This window comes from Coffea arabica, chromosome 10c (genome assembly GCF_036785885.1).
Source record: "Coffea arabica cultivar ET-39 chromosome 10c, Coffea Arabica ET-39 HiFi, whole genome shotgun sequence".
NCBI lineage: Eukaryota > Viridiplantae > Streptophyta > Magnoliopsida > Gentianales > Rubiaceae > Coffea > Coffea arabica.
Window position 1 is genome coordinate 7073486 of NC_092329.1, and position 18504 is coordinate 7091989.

General features: G+C 34.7%; 1 protein-coding gene across 4 annotated transcripts; it reads right to left on the minus strand.

Annotated features, from left to right (window-relative positions):
• Window positions 1-626: 626 nt before the first annotated feature.
• Window positions 627-17124, minus strand: LOC113714591 (uncharacterized). 4 transcript variants are annotated; one of them, XM_027238510.2, is made up of 12 exons: window positions 16915-17124; window positions 16597-16782; window positions 15393-15510; window positions 14650-14746; window positions 13537-13643; window positions 6891-7013; window positions 6559-6712; window positions 5440-5500; window positions 4961-5334; window positions 3268-4870; window positions 2227-2628; window positions 627-995 (listed from the first exon to the last, which is right to left on the minus strand). In XM_027238510.2, the coding sequence occupies exons 2-11, from the start codon at window positions 16722-16724 to the stop codon at window positions 2382-2384; spliced, it is 3012 nt and encodes a 1003-aa protein (XP_027094311.1). In that variant the 5' UTR covers window positions 16725-16782; window positions 16915-17124; the 3' UTR covers window positions 627-995; window positions 2227-2381. The 4 variants fall into 4 exon arrangements, with proteins under 4 accessions (XP_027094311.1, XP_027094312.1, XP_071924624.1 ...); XM_027238511.2 differs by lacking the exon at window positions 627-995 and adding an exon at window positions 1021-1283; XM_072068523.1 differs by lacking the exons at window positions 627-995; window positions 13537-13643; window positions 14650-14746; ... (1 more) ...; window positions 16597-16782; window positions 16915-17124 and adding exons at window positions 1021-1283; window positions 7412-7537.
• Window positions 17125-18504: the final 1380 nt, after the last annotated feature.

Consider the following 18504-nt stretch of genomic DNA (forward strand, 5'->3'; position numbering starts at 1 on the left):
ATTATTATTAGATTATTAAGTATTAAAATTTTAAAATTTGAACATATTTTACATTAAATGATAAATGAATCGTTATCACTTTATTTTTTGAAATAAACTATAGAATTCAGTATCACTTAACTAATTTGCATCTTTTATTTTTTGTTATCAAATACACTAAATATGTTAAAACTTGAATTCATTAAATTTAAGTGTTAAATTATATTATTAAATTGACCTTAGTGCGGACGCATTTGATTATGTATCTAAGGACTGGGAGCAACGTCAGAAGTTGCTCAATATTCATTTGGCCGGAATTCAACAGATCCTCAGATCGGTTGCATCTCCAAGGAATGAGTTAAGAGAAGGCACATGATAGTGTTAATGCCCTATAATTTGTATAGAACAAAAAAGACAAAAAAAAAAAAAAAAAGTAAAGGGTTTGGTTACAATAGAAACAAGCCTTTCATAATCTACTCAAGAGTTACAAAAAAGGGTTAGTATGTCCAGGTATTTTGTTGATATTTATTATTTCGCAAGTGGTTTTCTACACTTGGGAAAGCACCTTACATCTAGTTTCCAGTTTTTAAATCGAGATCCATGCAAAATGCAAAAGCTAAAAAGTAGTAGATGAATACACCTCAGACTATCTTTCAACTCCAGAAGAATAGAATTGCCGAATAGAATGCATTACTTTGACCTCTCAGCTCCCGACCCAAGGCAAACAGTCAAATACCACATTGTCGTTAAAAGATTGATAGAGGCAACTGCTAAACCTCATAAATGCATGGAAGCTGATTTTGAAGACATGCTTCAACCTATATCTTTTGCGCTATGAGGCAAATGTAATATGACCTAGCATTACCTTAATTTCAGAGATCAATTGCTACATGGGACAGCCAGCAAAGAGCTGGAAAGACATCCGCCTGGAAACATGATAACTTGGCAAAATAGTCTAGTGAAAAATTAACTACATCATACTTTCTCTTTTTCCTTTCTGGGAGAGTGATTACCATCTGAGAAAAGTGAAAGAGTATAATGTCAGTTCAAAGATCAAGGCAAAGCACTTCTTCTTATCTATGTAAAACAACTGAAAGGTTTTTTACAAATGAATGGCATTCTATCCCATTGGATTATATGTGCAAAAAAAAAAAGTAAAAACATCTCCGGTTGGCTCAGCAAAATGTCTGTTATATTATAAACGTGTATGTATTTAGGGCACCCCCCCTAAAATAAGATGTGCACGGATACTGATCTGTTCTTCATTATCACCCTATACTAATGCAGCCAGAAAACATAACCACCTGCAAAGTTACAAGGAAAATAAGCATATGAGAAGATCAACAAAGAACATATTCCAGGTTCAATCAAGAAGATATGCTAGGAGACACACACAGGTTTAGTGCAGCAGTAGCCAGCACACACTCCAAGAGCCAAAAGTTCATTTCTAACTACAAAGCTACCACATTTGCAACTCAAAAAATTGCTAGGCAAAAGAATGACTAGTAGTCCTTGCTACTGCTATGTTATCAACTACAGCTGGCAAGAAATCAAATGGTTCTTCTGCCTACTCAGACTAATCTTTTTAAGATCATTTCTGCATTAGATTCACTCTTGCTGCTTGCAAGAATATACCTTCATCACATTAGAACAAGTGTTTAGCAAACAATAGCTCCATTCAACTTATTTTAGAAGATTTTGGATATTATTTGTTCAATTTTCTTGTTATTTCTTTATTCTTTCTAGTTTATATAGGGGTATGTCCCTATTTTCCTGTAATACTTTGTGATCAGCAATAGCAGTAATCTTTTTATCAAAAAGAAAAGGCGGATGTAAATTTTAATGATTAAGCTTTTTTTTTCTTCTATATAATCTACTTGATGGAAGTGGAACAATGCTGTGCACTATTAAAGTTGAAATAGACTCTTCTGTTCGTCCTTGTTTGCACCAAGAAGTAGATAAAGGTAGAATAAGCTCCTTGTTTGGTGTCAAATTCTTTACATAAAATCCTGGTTATAGAAAATGACATAAAGCTATGAGATTGCACAAGCGCAGTTTTAACTACTTTGTTATGATCTATTGCACGTGTGCGGTTGCATGCATTTGCACTGACAATGAGCCACTTACACATTATTGTCTAACATTTCAAAAAAAGACGCATTACTGAACTTAAGTCTATATACTCTTCTAAAAGAAGTATCGCCCAAAAAAATTGACATCATGTCCAAAGACAACATCTGTCCTCACCTTGACATCCATGCTACCTTCTGCGTCATCACCATCCAAAGCACACTGAGCAGATCGATACAGTGATGAGCACATGATGTATTTAACACTCCCACCTACTCATTGTTGGGAGAAATTCAAATTTAGAGAACCATGAAAGAACACATTCCACAGTTTTACTTGACCATAGAACTAGCAGATGCTGCTGAGGCCTCAAATACCAAAGAGACAGGTACGCGAGCCTGCAGACAAGCAGCTATATCAAAAGGGCGCAATCCAGATCCATCGAAGACAAGATTTACACCAGGCAGAACAACTTCTTTACTGTCAGCTTCATCTGATTCAACTTTAGAGGTGCTTAAAATAAGTGATTCTTCATCAGGCCTGATAGCAGCCTCATAAATAGAAGTCAGAGCATAAGATCTGCAAAGCCATTTGGAAATGTTCAAATTCAACAAGTTTATTGTACTTCCATTTTTATTTTGGTTCTTGTCAGAGGGACGAAAATAAATCAGCTCTAGGATGCCATACAAAATTTATTCTTTTTAGGGATAAACAATGAGGGAAAAACTGCTTCCAAACTCAAGATTTTATCCTATTATCCATCAAGATTCAAATATTGGATGGGAAATTTAAGATTCCTTAGGGTCAGCCATCACTGGATGTTTTGACACTCTATGTTCTCTTATTCTCACTTTTCAATTAAAAAATAAAAGCATTAAGTTGCAAATGTATACGTTATGCATTCCTAGCTGTTCACATTGTTCCCACCAAACTATGCAGGGCATATACTAGGCTTTACTGCAGATTGTTATGTGCATTCTCAAACTCCTGTTATTCTGCAGCATTTTATCGACAGCTGTTCAGAGGATTTTTGCTAACCAGCAAAGTTGAATGACCATACACTACATGCCCTAGAGAAGCATTTTGCTTTAAAATTTTCAGCACATTTATAAAATGTCAGTGCCAGAAACAAAGTAGCAAAAATATGTATGAAGTAGAGTTTATAAAAGTTACTTTATATTCAGACAGGACAGAGACAGTAAAATGATAAATACACACCTCAAGATGTTACCATCAAAACTCAGAACTTCTGTTTTGCTGCGCTGTCGGTTAGCAAGTTTTAGTCTTTGGTGCTCACTCGAGGCTCCAGAAATGGGAGAAGAAGGATCCACAAGCGGATTCCATCTTCCGCTTGCATAGTTCATTAGTTGCCGAGATGACTCTTTAGGTTGTTCTTTCTGATAAAGAAGTCTGGCAGCTGGACCAGTTGCTTGATATTCGCCACATATATCCCGCAACCTCTTTCTCGTGTCTTGCATAGCATCATGATGCTCAGTAAGTAACTCTGTTTGAAGTAACTGTGAAGAAACCACTCGTTTACAAATGTTGTTACACAATTTTGGACTAAAGAGTGGTATTCCAAATTCTACACTTAACGGAACCCACTCATATTTCTCATCATCAGAAATAGAGCTTTCAGGTTCCTGTTCTTTGTATAGTCTTAGCAGGCGAATATAACCAATGGTCAGGAGATCTATCTTTTTTGCAAGGTCATTTAACATTACATTTAATTTTGAGCACTCTTCTGGGCATAACCCCAGCTCTTCACCTATGCAAGCTGGTGAACCATCTGAATTTTTCAAGGGCAATGGGATATCCAAAGTAATGGTTTTTCCATCCTTATCAAGGTCATCCCTGCTAAGAGGCTGCACCAGCACAGCTGAATGTTTAAGTAGCGAATTTAAACAATGTAAAAGAATACTACCTTTAACTAAATTTCCTTCGAACTTTCCTCCTAAACCCCCTACAGTTGATCCATCCCAAGACCATATCAGAGCCTTCTCACAACCAGCTAATGGTGCCGGAAGCAATCTTAAGCATTGACCTTTCATCAAAATAACTGATATAGGTCCACTAGCCACAGCAGAATATATGACCAATTTCATCCAAGGAGTCATTGAAGAGTAACAAGGTGGACCAAAATGAATTGGACCTTTTGGTCCCGGCAAAACTGAGGAAGGAGGCAGTGGAACCATTGACACCACAATGTCATAGTCACGCAAAAACAAACGATCTAAAGTTGCTGGCGAAAGAGCAGCCAGGCTTTCGCACCGAAGAATATCCACTCGATACCTCCTCTGTTTCTTTGACAATTCTTTTCCACCATCAGAACTTTCACTCCATGCTGGTTTCTCATTTTTCTGGGAGCTATGATCTGAAACAGAATCCCCAACTACGGAATCATTCCCTTCTGATATAACAGCAGAGGAGATGTCATTACCAGTACTTTCAGATACATGTTCAGAAGGACCAGATTCCTCTATCGATATGCTTAAATTAGTTGAATCATCTGTACTTTTTGCAAATTCTTTTGTATCAGAACCTCCTAACTCATCAGTAGTCAATGCCTCAATAACTGAAGAAGCATCCTCTTCTGCACTTAAAGATGACATGTCAATTTTGTCTCTTTCATCAGAAATAACCCCACCAGAGGTCAGACATTCCAGGACACAACGTAGGCTGAATGCATGATTGGCAAATTCCTGAAGTTCTCCTTCAAACTTTGCACCCTCTAATGTACTCAAATCTTTGCAAAGATCCACAATGCTAGCATGACCAAGTTTTCCTGCTTCATATAATGTCACGGCATGAGATTTTAGACCTGCACATAGCATGAGGAGTAAAAGATTTCAGGTCAGGGTTTAGTGAGAATCTAGCAAAAAAGAGACCAAAACCATAAGAATAATCAAACCTGGTGATACAGATCCCATCATCAAGTAAGATGTGATATTAGCATCAACCACAAAAGCAACACGAGTATAACCGGAAGCTTGGCTAGTATTATCAGTCCATAAAACTTCTCCGGGTGGAGGAGCACTGCCATCAATTGACATATTTGCTGAGCCCATGATAGCATCCTCTTCATCACTAAGCAGACTTTTAGGAGAGCCAGGTACATTTGAATCTTGAAGAATAGATGCTGGATCTATTAACTTTTCAGCCCATCCCAATCGGCAAACAAAAGATGCAGCTGCCTGCAGCTGAGAAAGATCAGCCTGTAGTGTTGCAGCCAATTCAGCAACAGTAGAATTCTCATTCGCGACCACAAAAACAGCATAAAGCAACCTGTGTGATGGGATTGATAAAGATCATATGATCTTGAGGTCAATACTGAGTCAATCAAATCAAAATGGTAGACAATATCTCCTTTTAGAAAAATGAGTTCCATACTCTTCAATAGGATCTTCATAAGATTGTTCTCTATTTGAAACAAAACCTTCAAGCCTGGAAACTGCAACGACATATATCAACACTCAAAATCTCAAACAGATGAGCATAAAAAAATGATAGAAGAGAATTAAAAGTCATCTGATTTTCGTTACAGACAGCCCCATTAGATTGAGGAATGTAATCTTTAGGAGGGCTTGTAAAGCATATCCTAAAATGTTGACATAAATGTAAAAGAAATTCTAAATTAATTCAACGATGATACAAGTTAATTAAGCTGATTACTGTAATACTTTCTTGTTCAAGTATGTCCAGGGAAAAAGAGCTGTTACATCTTAGAATAGTTTCTTCTCAAAAAGTATGCACCAAGGTTTACTGCCCTGATCATTCTCTCATTGACTCTAGTAGACCATTCTGGGCCAACAATACCTCTAGACATCAGATAAAATGGAAAAGGAGTTGGCTCTATTTGAGTGCATAAGGATACAACTCCATCTACATTTGATATATGTTCATGCAACAACCATGACAAGGAAAGATTTGAAATTCCCTCCTTTCCAGTATGCAATTTGGTCATTACCAAACAAGCAGCGGTATATGAAAATTCCCCATTACTTTTCAGTATGTGTGCAAACATGATAGTATCCATACAAATAAAAAAGTAAGGACTAAAGTGCCTCATCCACCTTTTGTCTTAAACAGTTATGCCAAGAAGAAAACCCATCTCCAAACCTACTCATCAAGGAATTGTCATTGAAGAAGACTTGCAAATCCAAAAACTTAAGAACTCTACATTGAGAGAAATCACATTCAGAACATACTAAAACAAGTCAAGAGCATAAGCTCCCCAAGCCTCGTGTCTTTATAACATTCAATAAATTCAAATTTGAAAGCACATCTTACAGTTCTACAGCTAGCAAAAGTATAGATGCAAACGTCCTTCACATGAAGTGGGCAGCATTTATACTTTTATCAAATATAAGGTCAAAGATTCAGTGTCCATTTAATGGTGGCCTAAATTACATGTTGTCCAATCAATGGAAAATAGGTGATCCAAATATGCAAAGACACGAGTTTGATGACTCACTTAAGAGAAAGAAGTTGAGTTAGATAAAAAATTACCTTTGAAGTGATCATCAGGAAAAACGGGAACATCAAAGTAAACAAGTCCTCGTCGATAAAGTCCTTTTACAATATCAGGATCAAAAAGGATGAATGAATTTGCTTCTTCCTTACAGATTTTATCAATCGTTGCCATCTCATCTTCTGAAAGTTTCTACATCACGAATTAGAGAGTATATCATATAGTATTTAGTTTCATTCGAGAATTTCAGATGCAATTAAAATTGATTAAAAACAGAATTAATTCAGTCCTCAGACATTCATACAAAGAAATGACTTATAAATAAAAAAAATTAACTCCTTTTTATAGCTGAAGTTGAACATAGATCCACCTTAAATTCATCCAAAGTAAAGTTGACGAGACAAACTCCCCACCATGGCTCAATGGTGAAGTCCACCGGCTGACTAGGCAATAATTCCTTCGCTATTGACTTGTTAAGCTTCCACATGATCTTCTGCAATACTCCAAATTTACCCAAATCAAGTTAGGGGATTTAATCCACGTAAAGAAGAGTTGGTAGGAATTAGCTGTAATTAGTCTAAGAATATAGCTATGTAATTAGTCTAAGATAGCTGCTGTAATTAGTCTAAGAATACAGCTGTATATAGTCAGTAATTACAGACTATATACAGCTGTACATGGCTGACCATTTAACCTAGTTACTTGTATAAATAGATCAATGAAATATATGAAATATAGACTTTTTAGCATAATTTATAACTTGGTATCAGAGCATTGGGGTTTTTTCCTTGCTCTCCTCTTCTCTGAAAATTCCAGCCATTCTTTCAATAGCCCACACTGCTGAAATTTCTTCTCTAAAACACTAATCACATCACAATATGTCAACCAAACCTGATGTTGAATCTCCTAACAGCAAGAATCTCTCCACTCTAACCATACAAGATGCTTCTTCTTCCATCCACATTAAATTGGATGGCACTAATTATCGAGTTTGGTCCAAGATTTTGGAGATGCATATTGCTGGAAGAAAAAAAATGGGCTATATTAATGGAAAAAAAAATGCACCAGCAGTAGATGATTCAAGTTATGATGAATGGGAAGCTGAAGATTCTCTTGTCAAATCTTGGCTCATTAATTCAATGAGTGATAATCTGATATCTCACTTTGTACAATGCGGCACATCAAAGGAAGTTTGGGATGCTGTAAAAAGAAGTTACCTTGATGTATCAGATTCCTCTGAAGTTTATGAGCTAATGAAGAAGACTTTTCATTTACAACAAGATGGTCGGCCTCTAGCAGAATATTACAACGAATTAAACTCAACCTTTATGGAGCTCGATTATCGACGGCCCAATGACATGACATGTGCTGCTGATATGGAAAAATATAGAAATCGTATTGCCGAAGATCGAGTTTATATTTTTCTTGCTGGGCTTGATAATAAGTTAGATCAAGTTCGCAGCCGTGTTCTAGGTACTTCTCCTTTACCAAGATTAGAAGAAGTCTACTCCATGGTTCGTCGAGAACTACAAAGACAACTTGCCATGGGAGCAGAATCACACTTTGAGGCTTCAGCTCTAACTATTCAAAAGAGCACTCCTATTACCATTAATGGAAATTCTATAGCCTCTCAGTCTCGATTTTGCACCTACTGCAATAAGAATACACATACAATTGATGTTTGTTGGAAGAAGCATGGCTATCCAGAATGGTATAACCTTAAGCAAGTTGAGAGGAAAAATAAAAAATTTGCTCATAATACTGTTGCTCAAAATGTTGCTGCCATAGACACTACTCCATCTTCTGCTTCCCATGTGTCTCGGGCATCTTCTCAAGAAGGTATTTTTGGTTTGTCCGTTATTTCTGCTCATCCTAGCACTTGGATTATTGATTCAGGGGCTACTGATCATATGACTAGTAACTCTTCTATCATTGACTCTCTTACATCTCCACCTGTGAAGTCTGTACAGGTTGCTAATGGAAATTTTACACCAATCATAGCCGCTGGAAATGTGTCTCTTTCACCAAAATTTTCTATGTCCTCTGTTTTACTTGCACCTAAACTCTCAAATAATCTCCTCTCCATTAGTAAAATAACAAAGCATCTTAACTGTTCTGTCATTTTTCACTCTACTCATTGTGTTTTCCAGGACAATCTTACGAAGATGACGATTGGCATTGGTAAGGAGAGGGATGGTTTATATCACTGGGAAGACAATCAAGGCATAACAATATCTGCTCGAGGTCTTCAAACAAAAAGTGGGACATTAGAAATAGAAAGAATAATCCTGTGGCATCGTCGACTAGGACATCCATCTTTTTCTTATTTAGAGCATATGTTTCCTAAGTTATTTTCCAATATTTCAACTTCTAGCTTAAGATGTGAACAATGTGTTTATACAAAAAACCATCGTGTTCCTTTCAAAGTTAGTTTTAATAAAAGTGTCACTCCTTTTTCATGTGTTTATACTGATGTGTGGGGTCCTTTCTCAACTACTTCTACTTCAGGACATAAATATTTTGTATCTTTTATTGATGACTGTACTAGAGTCAGTTGGGTATATTTGATGAAATCTAAGAGTGATGTTTGTCATATTATTCCTCAGTTTTATAACATGATTCTTACTCAATTCAACACTAAAATTAAGGTTTTTCATTCTGATAATGGTCGTGAATTTGTGAATCGATCTCTTGCTGATTTTATGATACAACATGGCATTCTTCATCAAACTACTTGTGTTTACACACCCCAGCAGAATGGCACAGCAGAACGGAAAAATCGTCACTTTCTTGAAGTCGCACGAGCCTTATGTTTTACTATGCATGTTCCAAAACATTTTTGGGCTGAAGCTATTATGGCTGCTGTTTTCCTCATTAATCGAATGCCTGCTAAGGTTATTGATTTCCAAACCCCTTTGAGAATGTTATCTAAATTTCATTCTATTCCTTCTGCTCTTAATATTTGTCCAAAGGTTTTTGGTTGTGTATGCTATGTTCATGTTCATTCTCATCATAGAGATAAACTTGATCCTCGTGCTATCAAATGTGTTTTCCTTGGCTATTCTAATTCACAAAAGGGATATAAATGTTTTCATCCTCCTACAAGAACCTACTATGTGTCTATGGATGTTCAATTTTGTGAAAATGAGTCTTATTTTTCTGGGCATATGTCTGCGGTTCCTCTTCAGGGGGAGATTAAAAGTAGAGAAGAGGAAGAACAATGGCTAGGAGAAAAAAGGATTTGGATCTCAGGTATAGAGAATGCAAAGGAAAACGGGGAATCCTTAGTTTTAGATGATGGTCAGGAAAATAAAATTGAAACTAATAGTGAGAGACCCGCTCACCTCTTTGAGAAAGGATATTCTAGGAGAACAAAAGATACCACTGTTATGCCTCCTGATTCTTGTACCTCCCTTAATGATAGTACCTCCCTTGTTGATACTACCATGCTATCGAATGAATCTTCCAAGATTGACACTAAGGTATGTACTTCTTCTGAAAGTCTCGACTCATATCCTAATATTGATCAGAATAGAAGATATCCTCTTCGTGAACGAAAAGAACCTGATAGACTTGGTTTTTCAAAAGCTTCCAATGTTTCTTATCCAATTTCTGATTTTATATCCTATCACCGTTTGTCTAAGGCTAACTTGACATTTGCTCTTCAGTTGTCTTCTGTATATGTTCCTAGTCATTTTCAGGAAGCCCTTGATGATCCTAAGTGAAAAAATGCAATGGTAGAAGAAATGATGGCTCTCCAAAAGAATTCTACTTGGGAAATGGTTGAGTTACCAATGGGAAAGAAGACCGTAGGGTGTAAATGGGTATTCAATGTCAAACACAAGTCTGATGGGGCAGTTGAAAGATACAAAGCTAGACTGGTTGCAAAAGGCTACACTCAAACCTATGGTATTGACTATCAAGAGACATTTGCACCGGTTGCCAAAATGAACACTGTTCGAGTCATATTGTCACTTGCAGTTAATTTAGACTGGCCTCTACGACAATTTGATGTGAAGAATGCCTTTCTTCATGGTGAGTTGACTGAGGAAGTTTTCATGGATCCTCCTCAAGGGTTTACACTAGAAGAAGGAAAGGTATGCAGACTGAAAAAGGCATTGTATGGATTAAAACAATCACCAAGGGCATGGTTTGGAAGATTGAGTCATGCCATGGAGGAGTATGGATTCAAGCAAGCTTCAGCAGATCACACGCTGTTCTATAAACGTAACTACAATGATATTACCGTACTTCTTGTCTATGTTGATATGATTGTAACAGGTAATAACAAAGAAGAAATAGAGAATCTTCGAAGCTACTTGGCCAAAGAATTTGAGATTAAAGATTTGGGGACTCTTAAATATTTTCTTGGCATTGAAGTATCACGGTCTAAGCAAGGACTCTTCCTTTCCCAAAGGAAGTATACATTGGAACTCCTAGCTGAAACTGGTATGTCTGCGTGTGAGCCGATAGATACTCCGATTGAAGTGAATCATGGCCTAGCCTTCTTTTCTGATCGGATTCCAACAAACAAGGAAAGATATCAAAGGATCGTGGGTAGACTAATCTATTTAACTCATACCAGGCCAGATTTAGCATATGCAGTCAGTGTTATTAGCCAGTTTATGCACAATCCAAGTGATCAACACATGAATGCTGTTAATCGAATCTTGGCTTACTTGAAATTAGCTCCAGGAAAAGGTGTCTTATTCTCCAAACACGAACATTTTGATGTTGTTGGATATACAGACTCTGATTTTGCTGGTAGCAAGTTAGATAGAAAATCAACTTCTGGATATTTGGCTTTTGTTGGAGGCAACTTGGTGTCTTGGAAAAGTAAAAAACAGAACGTGGTTTCATTATCTAGTGCAGAGGCTGAATATCGAGCTATGCATCATGCTATCACAGAACTCTCTTGGCTGAAAATTCTCTTAAAGGAGATTGGGTTTGGTCCAAAAGGTCCTATGGTATTATTTTGTGATAATATGGCAGCCATTAAGATTGCAAATAATCCTGTTCAACATGATCGGACAAAGCATGTTGAAATTGATAGGAACTACATCAAAGATAATCTTGATTCCGGGACAATTGAAATTCCCTATACTAGAAGTTCAGATCAGTTGGCTGATATTATGACTCATGCTGTTACTAGTAACTTATTCAATGCATCTCTATCCAAGTTGGGCATTTGTGATATCTATGCCCCAACTTGAGGGGGAGAGTTGGTAGGAATTAGCTGTAATTAGTCTAAGAATATAGCTATGTAATTAGTCTAAGATAGCTGCTGTAATTAGTCTAAGAATACAGCTGTATATAGTCAGTAATTACAGACTATATACAGCTGTACATGGCTGACCATTTAACCTAGTTACTTGTATAAATAGATCAATGAAATATATGAAATATAGACTTTTTAGCATAATTTATAACTAGAAGCACATGCCTTTTAAAAAGAAGATTGTAAATAACTCTCAAGTACCAATTCCGGCTGTAGTGATTCTATACAAGAGGCCATACCACTAATTTCACCTCCGGCTCTACATATGAGCTGGAAAATTTTATCCCTATGTTATTGTTTTCACAACATTCTTCGCTACTTGCTTGTGCAACAAATCACTCCATAACACATATGGTCATGCAGAAGCATCAAAGATTGCATTTGAAGGCCAAAAAAACTGATTAAGAGGCCCAATCAAAGTATGTAAGCTGTAACAATCAAGACTAGAAGTACTTCACTGCTGTTATTTAATATTTTATGCCGGGGAAAGTGAATTTAAAAAATTTTCAAAAGTACTAACAGATGTTACATAAGAAAATAAAGATGAATAATTCAAGCTTACAAGAGATATGCAATACCATAAGCAGCAGCAGAAAAGTTTTACAAGTACCCAAGAATCTGTGTTCAATCAAGAACTAACTTTTTCAGTCTCTTGTATTCATTTTAATCTTACAAGAGATGTGCAATACCATAAGCAGCAGCAGAAAAGTTTTACAAGTACCCAAGAATCAACTAACTAACTTTTTCACAGTGTCTCTTATTCATTTTAATCTTTCACCAATTGTGTGTCCAAAAAAATCATTCTTACTATAAACTTATTCTACATGATTCACCATCATGGTGATGTTTCTTCACAACCTTTGACAGAAAAGGTATAATGTACCATTTGGTGCTTCATCTGATTCTAAACATCACTTTCAGGGTCAGAACACAACAGATGACTGAATCTAGCTCTGCAGAAAGGAATTAAAAACAAGCATCCTATTGGTTAACGTTGCTTACAAACTTAAGTGTGATAGTGATTCATAACATATAGCAAACTCGTCAAAAGACTCACCCAACATATCTTTAACTTTCAAAGTTTCATGTAGATGGAAACACACGCAAAGAGGAGTCAGTTAATGCACAAACTTGATCATCTTTTTCCTTTTTAACTCTCTAGATCATGATAATTGCTTATTTTAAAGTTACAGAAAGCATCTAGTTTGAGGAGATAAAAAGGGTAACTTGGGACGAAGAGCCTTAATTCAGTTATAGAACAAGGGTTCTTAATTCTCATGCTTGTATAAACTACAGTTAGAAGAATAATCAAATAAGAAAGTTCTTCCTTTCACCCTTTTCTTGTATCCCATCTTTAGAATCCCCAACACAGTATTAAGCAAGCTAAAAATCCTCATTAGCTGCACAGAACTAAATTGTACTCTGACATACATCAATATCTTGAATAAAAAAGTTTCTCAGCTTGACAACACCATGTTTCACCTAGGACAAGCTGCTTGAAAACTATCTGTGCCAAGACGAATATACAAAATGGAATCAACATAGTGAAATTAGATAAGAGACAGAAAATTGAGACTCCAAACAATTCATAGTAGCAATTTATTTCATGCATCCACACCAATGCTTTCTGCACCAAGGCGGGAAAATTGAACATTCGGTTTTCTCCACGGTGAGCAAACATGTACAGAAGATCATACTACAAAGTACAATATTGTGAGCAACTTATTCCAGAAATTACCTTAGATCTGCACTTATTCATAATGTCGATAAACTCATTTCTTCCTATGCCAGTAAGTCGTAAGGCATCTGCAGCACTAAAATTTGGGATGCTGTCATATGGTTGTTCTGCAGATAGAAGAAAGAAAGAGACTGAGCAAACCTATAATGAAAGTATCAAGATAAAGCAATGCCACAGAAGGGAAAAGGAAAAAGAGGAAAAATTAGATATCAAGCATGATAATTGTGCAGCTTATTTGGAAAATAATTAAGCATAAGTATGAAAAATGCCAAGAAATCTCATGCTAAGCATTCCTTATTGCGTTGCTTGAGAGTGTTAAGCAGTCTCTTAGCAAAGTATGTATAAAATTATTCCCAGTACATTACCAGTCTCTCATTATTGCGTTGCTTGAGAGTGTTAAGCAGTCTCTCAGCAAAGTATGTATAAAATTATTCCCAGTACATTAACAGGTAACACAAAAGATCATAGTCAGGCATCAAAACAATATCAAGAGGTACAATATGATGGTTAACTCTCAAATATCACCAACCTGATAGTTTGGTAACTACATCTGAAAGCAGGTGATTTGGTTATATGTGGCCACCAAAGATATCCTATTGGTTCACTAGGCATATAAGCAAGTACAGGTAGCAGTAACAGTTCATGTTTTGACTACTTCGAACGCTAATGATAAGTATTGTAGTCCACAATGAATAACAATACCAACACTAAAAGTTCAACATAAATATCTAATTTAACAAATGCTCAAAACCATGCTACTAAAAGCCAGTAATAAGCTGAAATTAAAAGAGACACCCAAAAAAAAAATCTAGATTGGACGCGCAGATTGATACCGAGCACTCTTAAAAACTAACATTCATGTAAAACAGATTTTAATTCGAGTTAGAGAACATCAAGCTGACTACCTCCAAGGAAGAGAACTGGCAATCAAGGAGACTAAACCTTGCATTACAGTTTCAATGTTCAGTTCCCACCAGATGCACTTTCAGTTCAGCGCTAAGTTTATATCCAACTCATAACTTGTTAAAACAACTACATTGAACAACTACCATGGGCTCAATATCTAATAGCAATGATATAAGGTTATTGAAACAGGATTCTAGTGGGTAGTACCGTTTCTCATGACTTCAAATATAATCTCACAGTAGTATCTGAAAGGTGACAGCCTCATTACACGGCAAATGTACTCTGCAAGGTGATAGGGAAACAACTGCAAATACAACATGAACAGCTTAATTTTAAGACTTACAGGAAAAAAAAAAAGCAGCAAATTGTGAACTCAAAATTTGTAGTATACAGAAAATTTTCCTTTATTCTACTACTAAGAATATTTTTCAACGCTGATAAATAGCGATGTACTCCTTCACATCACAAGGTTAGTTGTAAAGTTTCTAATGCAGTATCCACAGTCCCAGCTAAATATTACTTAGTGTACTAATAACTTACACAAAAGTTCAATTACATAAGACCTATTATCTAAATGAAATATTCCAAGGTAATTGACATCTCTTGAGAATCAATCCTAAATTCAAAAATTCTCGCATAGCACTACAACTGGGGATTGTGATCATCTTTTAGATCAACAGTGCAATATGAACCACACATCCCAAAATTGACATGACAGCCTTTAACAAATATGACTCTAAACTTTAAAAAAGTACACTTGCATAATTTTCTGCAAGCTATTCTCACGACTAAATTATGTGCTCTTACTAATGCTTGTTTATTTACTTAGACAAGCTATTTTATCACCCAAGATTACTTTGTGATAGGCAATTAAATGTACAATAAATAGCTAAACATTAATGGCTTTATCTTATTGCAAAGAACTGAAGAATATCCTTCATCATACACACCGCTAGATTCCTTCTCAGATAGCGCATCATTTCTTCATAGTATTCACCTTCTTTACATACTTTCCGAGCAAAACAAGTATTCCATGGGAGCCTTTTCTTTATGCAGTGATCAATTACCCTGCAGAAAGCAAAACGATAACATAAAAAAAAAAAGGAAAAAATAATTCATTTAAGCATGTGATGGGAAGGGAAAAAACAAAACATGGGTCAAAATATTTGAATCCTGCAACTTTTTATTATCCAACGGATGCCAAACATCAACGAAGTTATTAAACATGTGTTAGAAAGTCATGCCCCCAGCTGGGACAAAAATTTTCAGAAATTTTTTTCCGAGAATAAATGTTAGTGCCATAAATTTTAGGTCATGTTCTCAGCATCTCCTCTTTTGAAATTAAAAAGATAACTTTGAAAATATATTGAACAATTTTAAAAAACTTGTTTTGTTTTTGCTCTTTGTGTTTGAAAGCTAAAAGCTGTTACTAAAAGCAACTCTAAGGCCAGCTCCAGTATTTTTCCCTTTCAAAAAATCTGCTGTTAGCATATCACAAGCTGTCAAGAACAATATCTAAGTTGGCTAAGTATCCTTGAGCATGTTCTCTACTTATTACCAACAAGAATCTTCTTAAGTTGAAGAAGTCCATGTAAAACACACAACGTAAAAAGCTAGAGGGGATCAATCAACCACCAGGACTCAGAAAATCCAGCAAACTCTTGTCCTTCAATTTGCTCTTGAACCACATGGAATATTACCAATTCTCAGTTGCCCATACTCAGTCCACTCCCTAGAGTTCTAAAGCGTACAGACACAGTTGTTGATTAAACTATCACAAGATTCAAAATTTAGTCCATTCGTTGAAAAAAAAAAAAATCACGCAACTCATTTGCCAAAAATATCGGCCAACATCTAATGCAATAAGCAGCTCCTTGATTGCATTGCGGAACTTGCACTTCTGATCATTGCATTCCACTACTACCATGTCTCGATAAACACACATTCATGCAGTACGTAACTAGTTTCCCTCAAGCTAGTCGAAGAAGTGAACCTCAAACTAGTCGAAGAAGTGAACAATTTCACAAAAATAAGTACTTCACCTGGTAATGAGAAAGCAATATGGAACCTTTTCTCTGATCATTTACCTCGGTAACTATTAAAACTTCAAAAAAAAAAAAGGATCAAAACCACGAGTTATTGAGCAAAATAAACCTTCTGTGCCACTCGTCTCTAGAATTGAAAGTGGCTTGAAGCCTCTTGGGGAGGTTATCCCACAAGCACTCTTCTTTAATTGCTTTAACTATCAACTGTTCCTCAATTGTCGCCGGCAGACGCTGCATTTTCACTTCTCTGATTAAGTAATTGATCAAACACTGATAACTGAGCTCCTTTTCAAACCTGGAAATAACGAAACAAAAATCACAATCATACGCAATCCAATATCTCGAACATTGTAAACTTGCACAAGACAATGGCAAAGAATAGATCACGACAGAATCGATCAGAATGCGAAATGGGAAGAAATTTCACCTGAGCTCCAAATTTTGGTGGATCGGAGCTAGGGTTTGGAGGTAAAAGGTTCAAGCATTTCGTGATTTAAGATCTGGAAGTTAAATGAGTAGGAAATGAAGAGATTGAATTGAATTAATTTGGCTGGAATTTTGAGAATAGTAGTTTATTATGAGTAGTACTACTGAATACTTTTCCTGTTTAGTTGTTTGTTTATTTATTAAACAGCAGGGGTGGGTTTGAATTGAATAAGTGAGCTGTGGAGCCACCATGCTTTTTACTACTGTCAGAATCCCTTACGCTTACGGCCTTACTCTTACCCTAGTGGTGTGATTTGATTTTCGTGTCCTTTCTGAATTTAGTAATTGCCAACTTTGGCCAAGAAATCAGAAATGGTACTAGTACTTTTTTTTTGTATCGACATTTTTATACCATTTCCTAAAATTACCAAAAACTAGTTAGGAGCATCACGTTTAACAAGTAGTAAGGTGGCGTTTGGTTTGCACATCGGTATTGGATTCGGATTCAGAATCGGATATCTTGGGTTTGGAATGAGGTCATTCATTCCAATACATTTGTTTGGTTCAAGTACCTGGAATGTGTATCATTACTATAGTTGATGTTTGGTTCGTCGACTCTTTCGGAATGGAATATAATAAATATATTATAAACCCCATCGTAAATGATAGTTATTGGCTCTTTGTAAATGGGATATAAGAAATCTTCACTAATTAAATATATTAGTATAAATGTATTAGTAAATTTAGTCTAACTAATTAATAATTTCTATTAGTAAACATGTATAATTATTAGTATAATGGATAATATTAATTATATTACATAAATTAATATACATTAAATAATACATATAAATAATATTATTATTATTATAAGTTTGTAACTAATTAAATTAAATATTATATATATAATTAAATATAAATATACAAATGTTATAATATAAATATATAATTATATAATATATACAAATATTAATTATAATAATATTTTATATAAATATAATATATATTACATATTAAATATAGTTATTATTATATATTATTATATTTAAAATAATTATTATTATAATTATATAACTTATTAATATTACATACATGTATATATTATAATTATATGCACATATAATATACATTTATAAATATACATATATATTATAAATATAATATTATATAATATTAATAAATTTATAATATATATTATATAAGTATAATTATATTTAACTAAATAATTATAATATATAATTATATAATACAATAACATCATTATTATAAGTTTGTAACTAATTAAATTAAATATTATATATATAATTAATTATAATTATACAAACGCTATAAAATAAATACATAATTATAATTATATAATATATAAATATTAATTGTACTCATATTTTATATAAGTATAATGCATATTAATATTAGATATAGTAATTATTATATATTATTGTATTTAAAATAATAAATATAATTATAATTATAATTATATAATTTATTAATATTATATACATGTGTATATTATAATCATATGCACATATAATATGCATTTATAAATATACATATATATTATAAATATATTATTATATAATATTAATAAATT

Excerpts from the sequence above, each read along its gene's own strand:
- LOC113714591 (XM_027238510.2), bottom strand. The coding sequence starts at position 16,724 with ATGCAGCGTCTGCCGGCGACAATTGAGGAACAGTTGATAGTTAAAGCA. Across the intron at positions 7,014-13,536 it reads TGAATAAGTGCAGATCTAAG|AAGATCATGTGGAAGCTTAA; the intron begins GTAATTTCTGGA and ends GGAGTATTGCAG. Across the intron at positions 5,335-5,439 it reads TATGAAGATCCTATTGAAGA|GTTGCTTTATGCTGTTTTTG; the intron begins GTATGGAACTCA and ends CCCATCACACAG.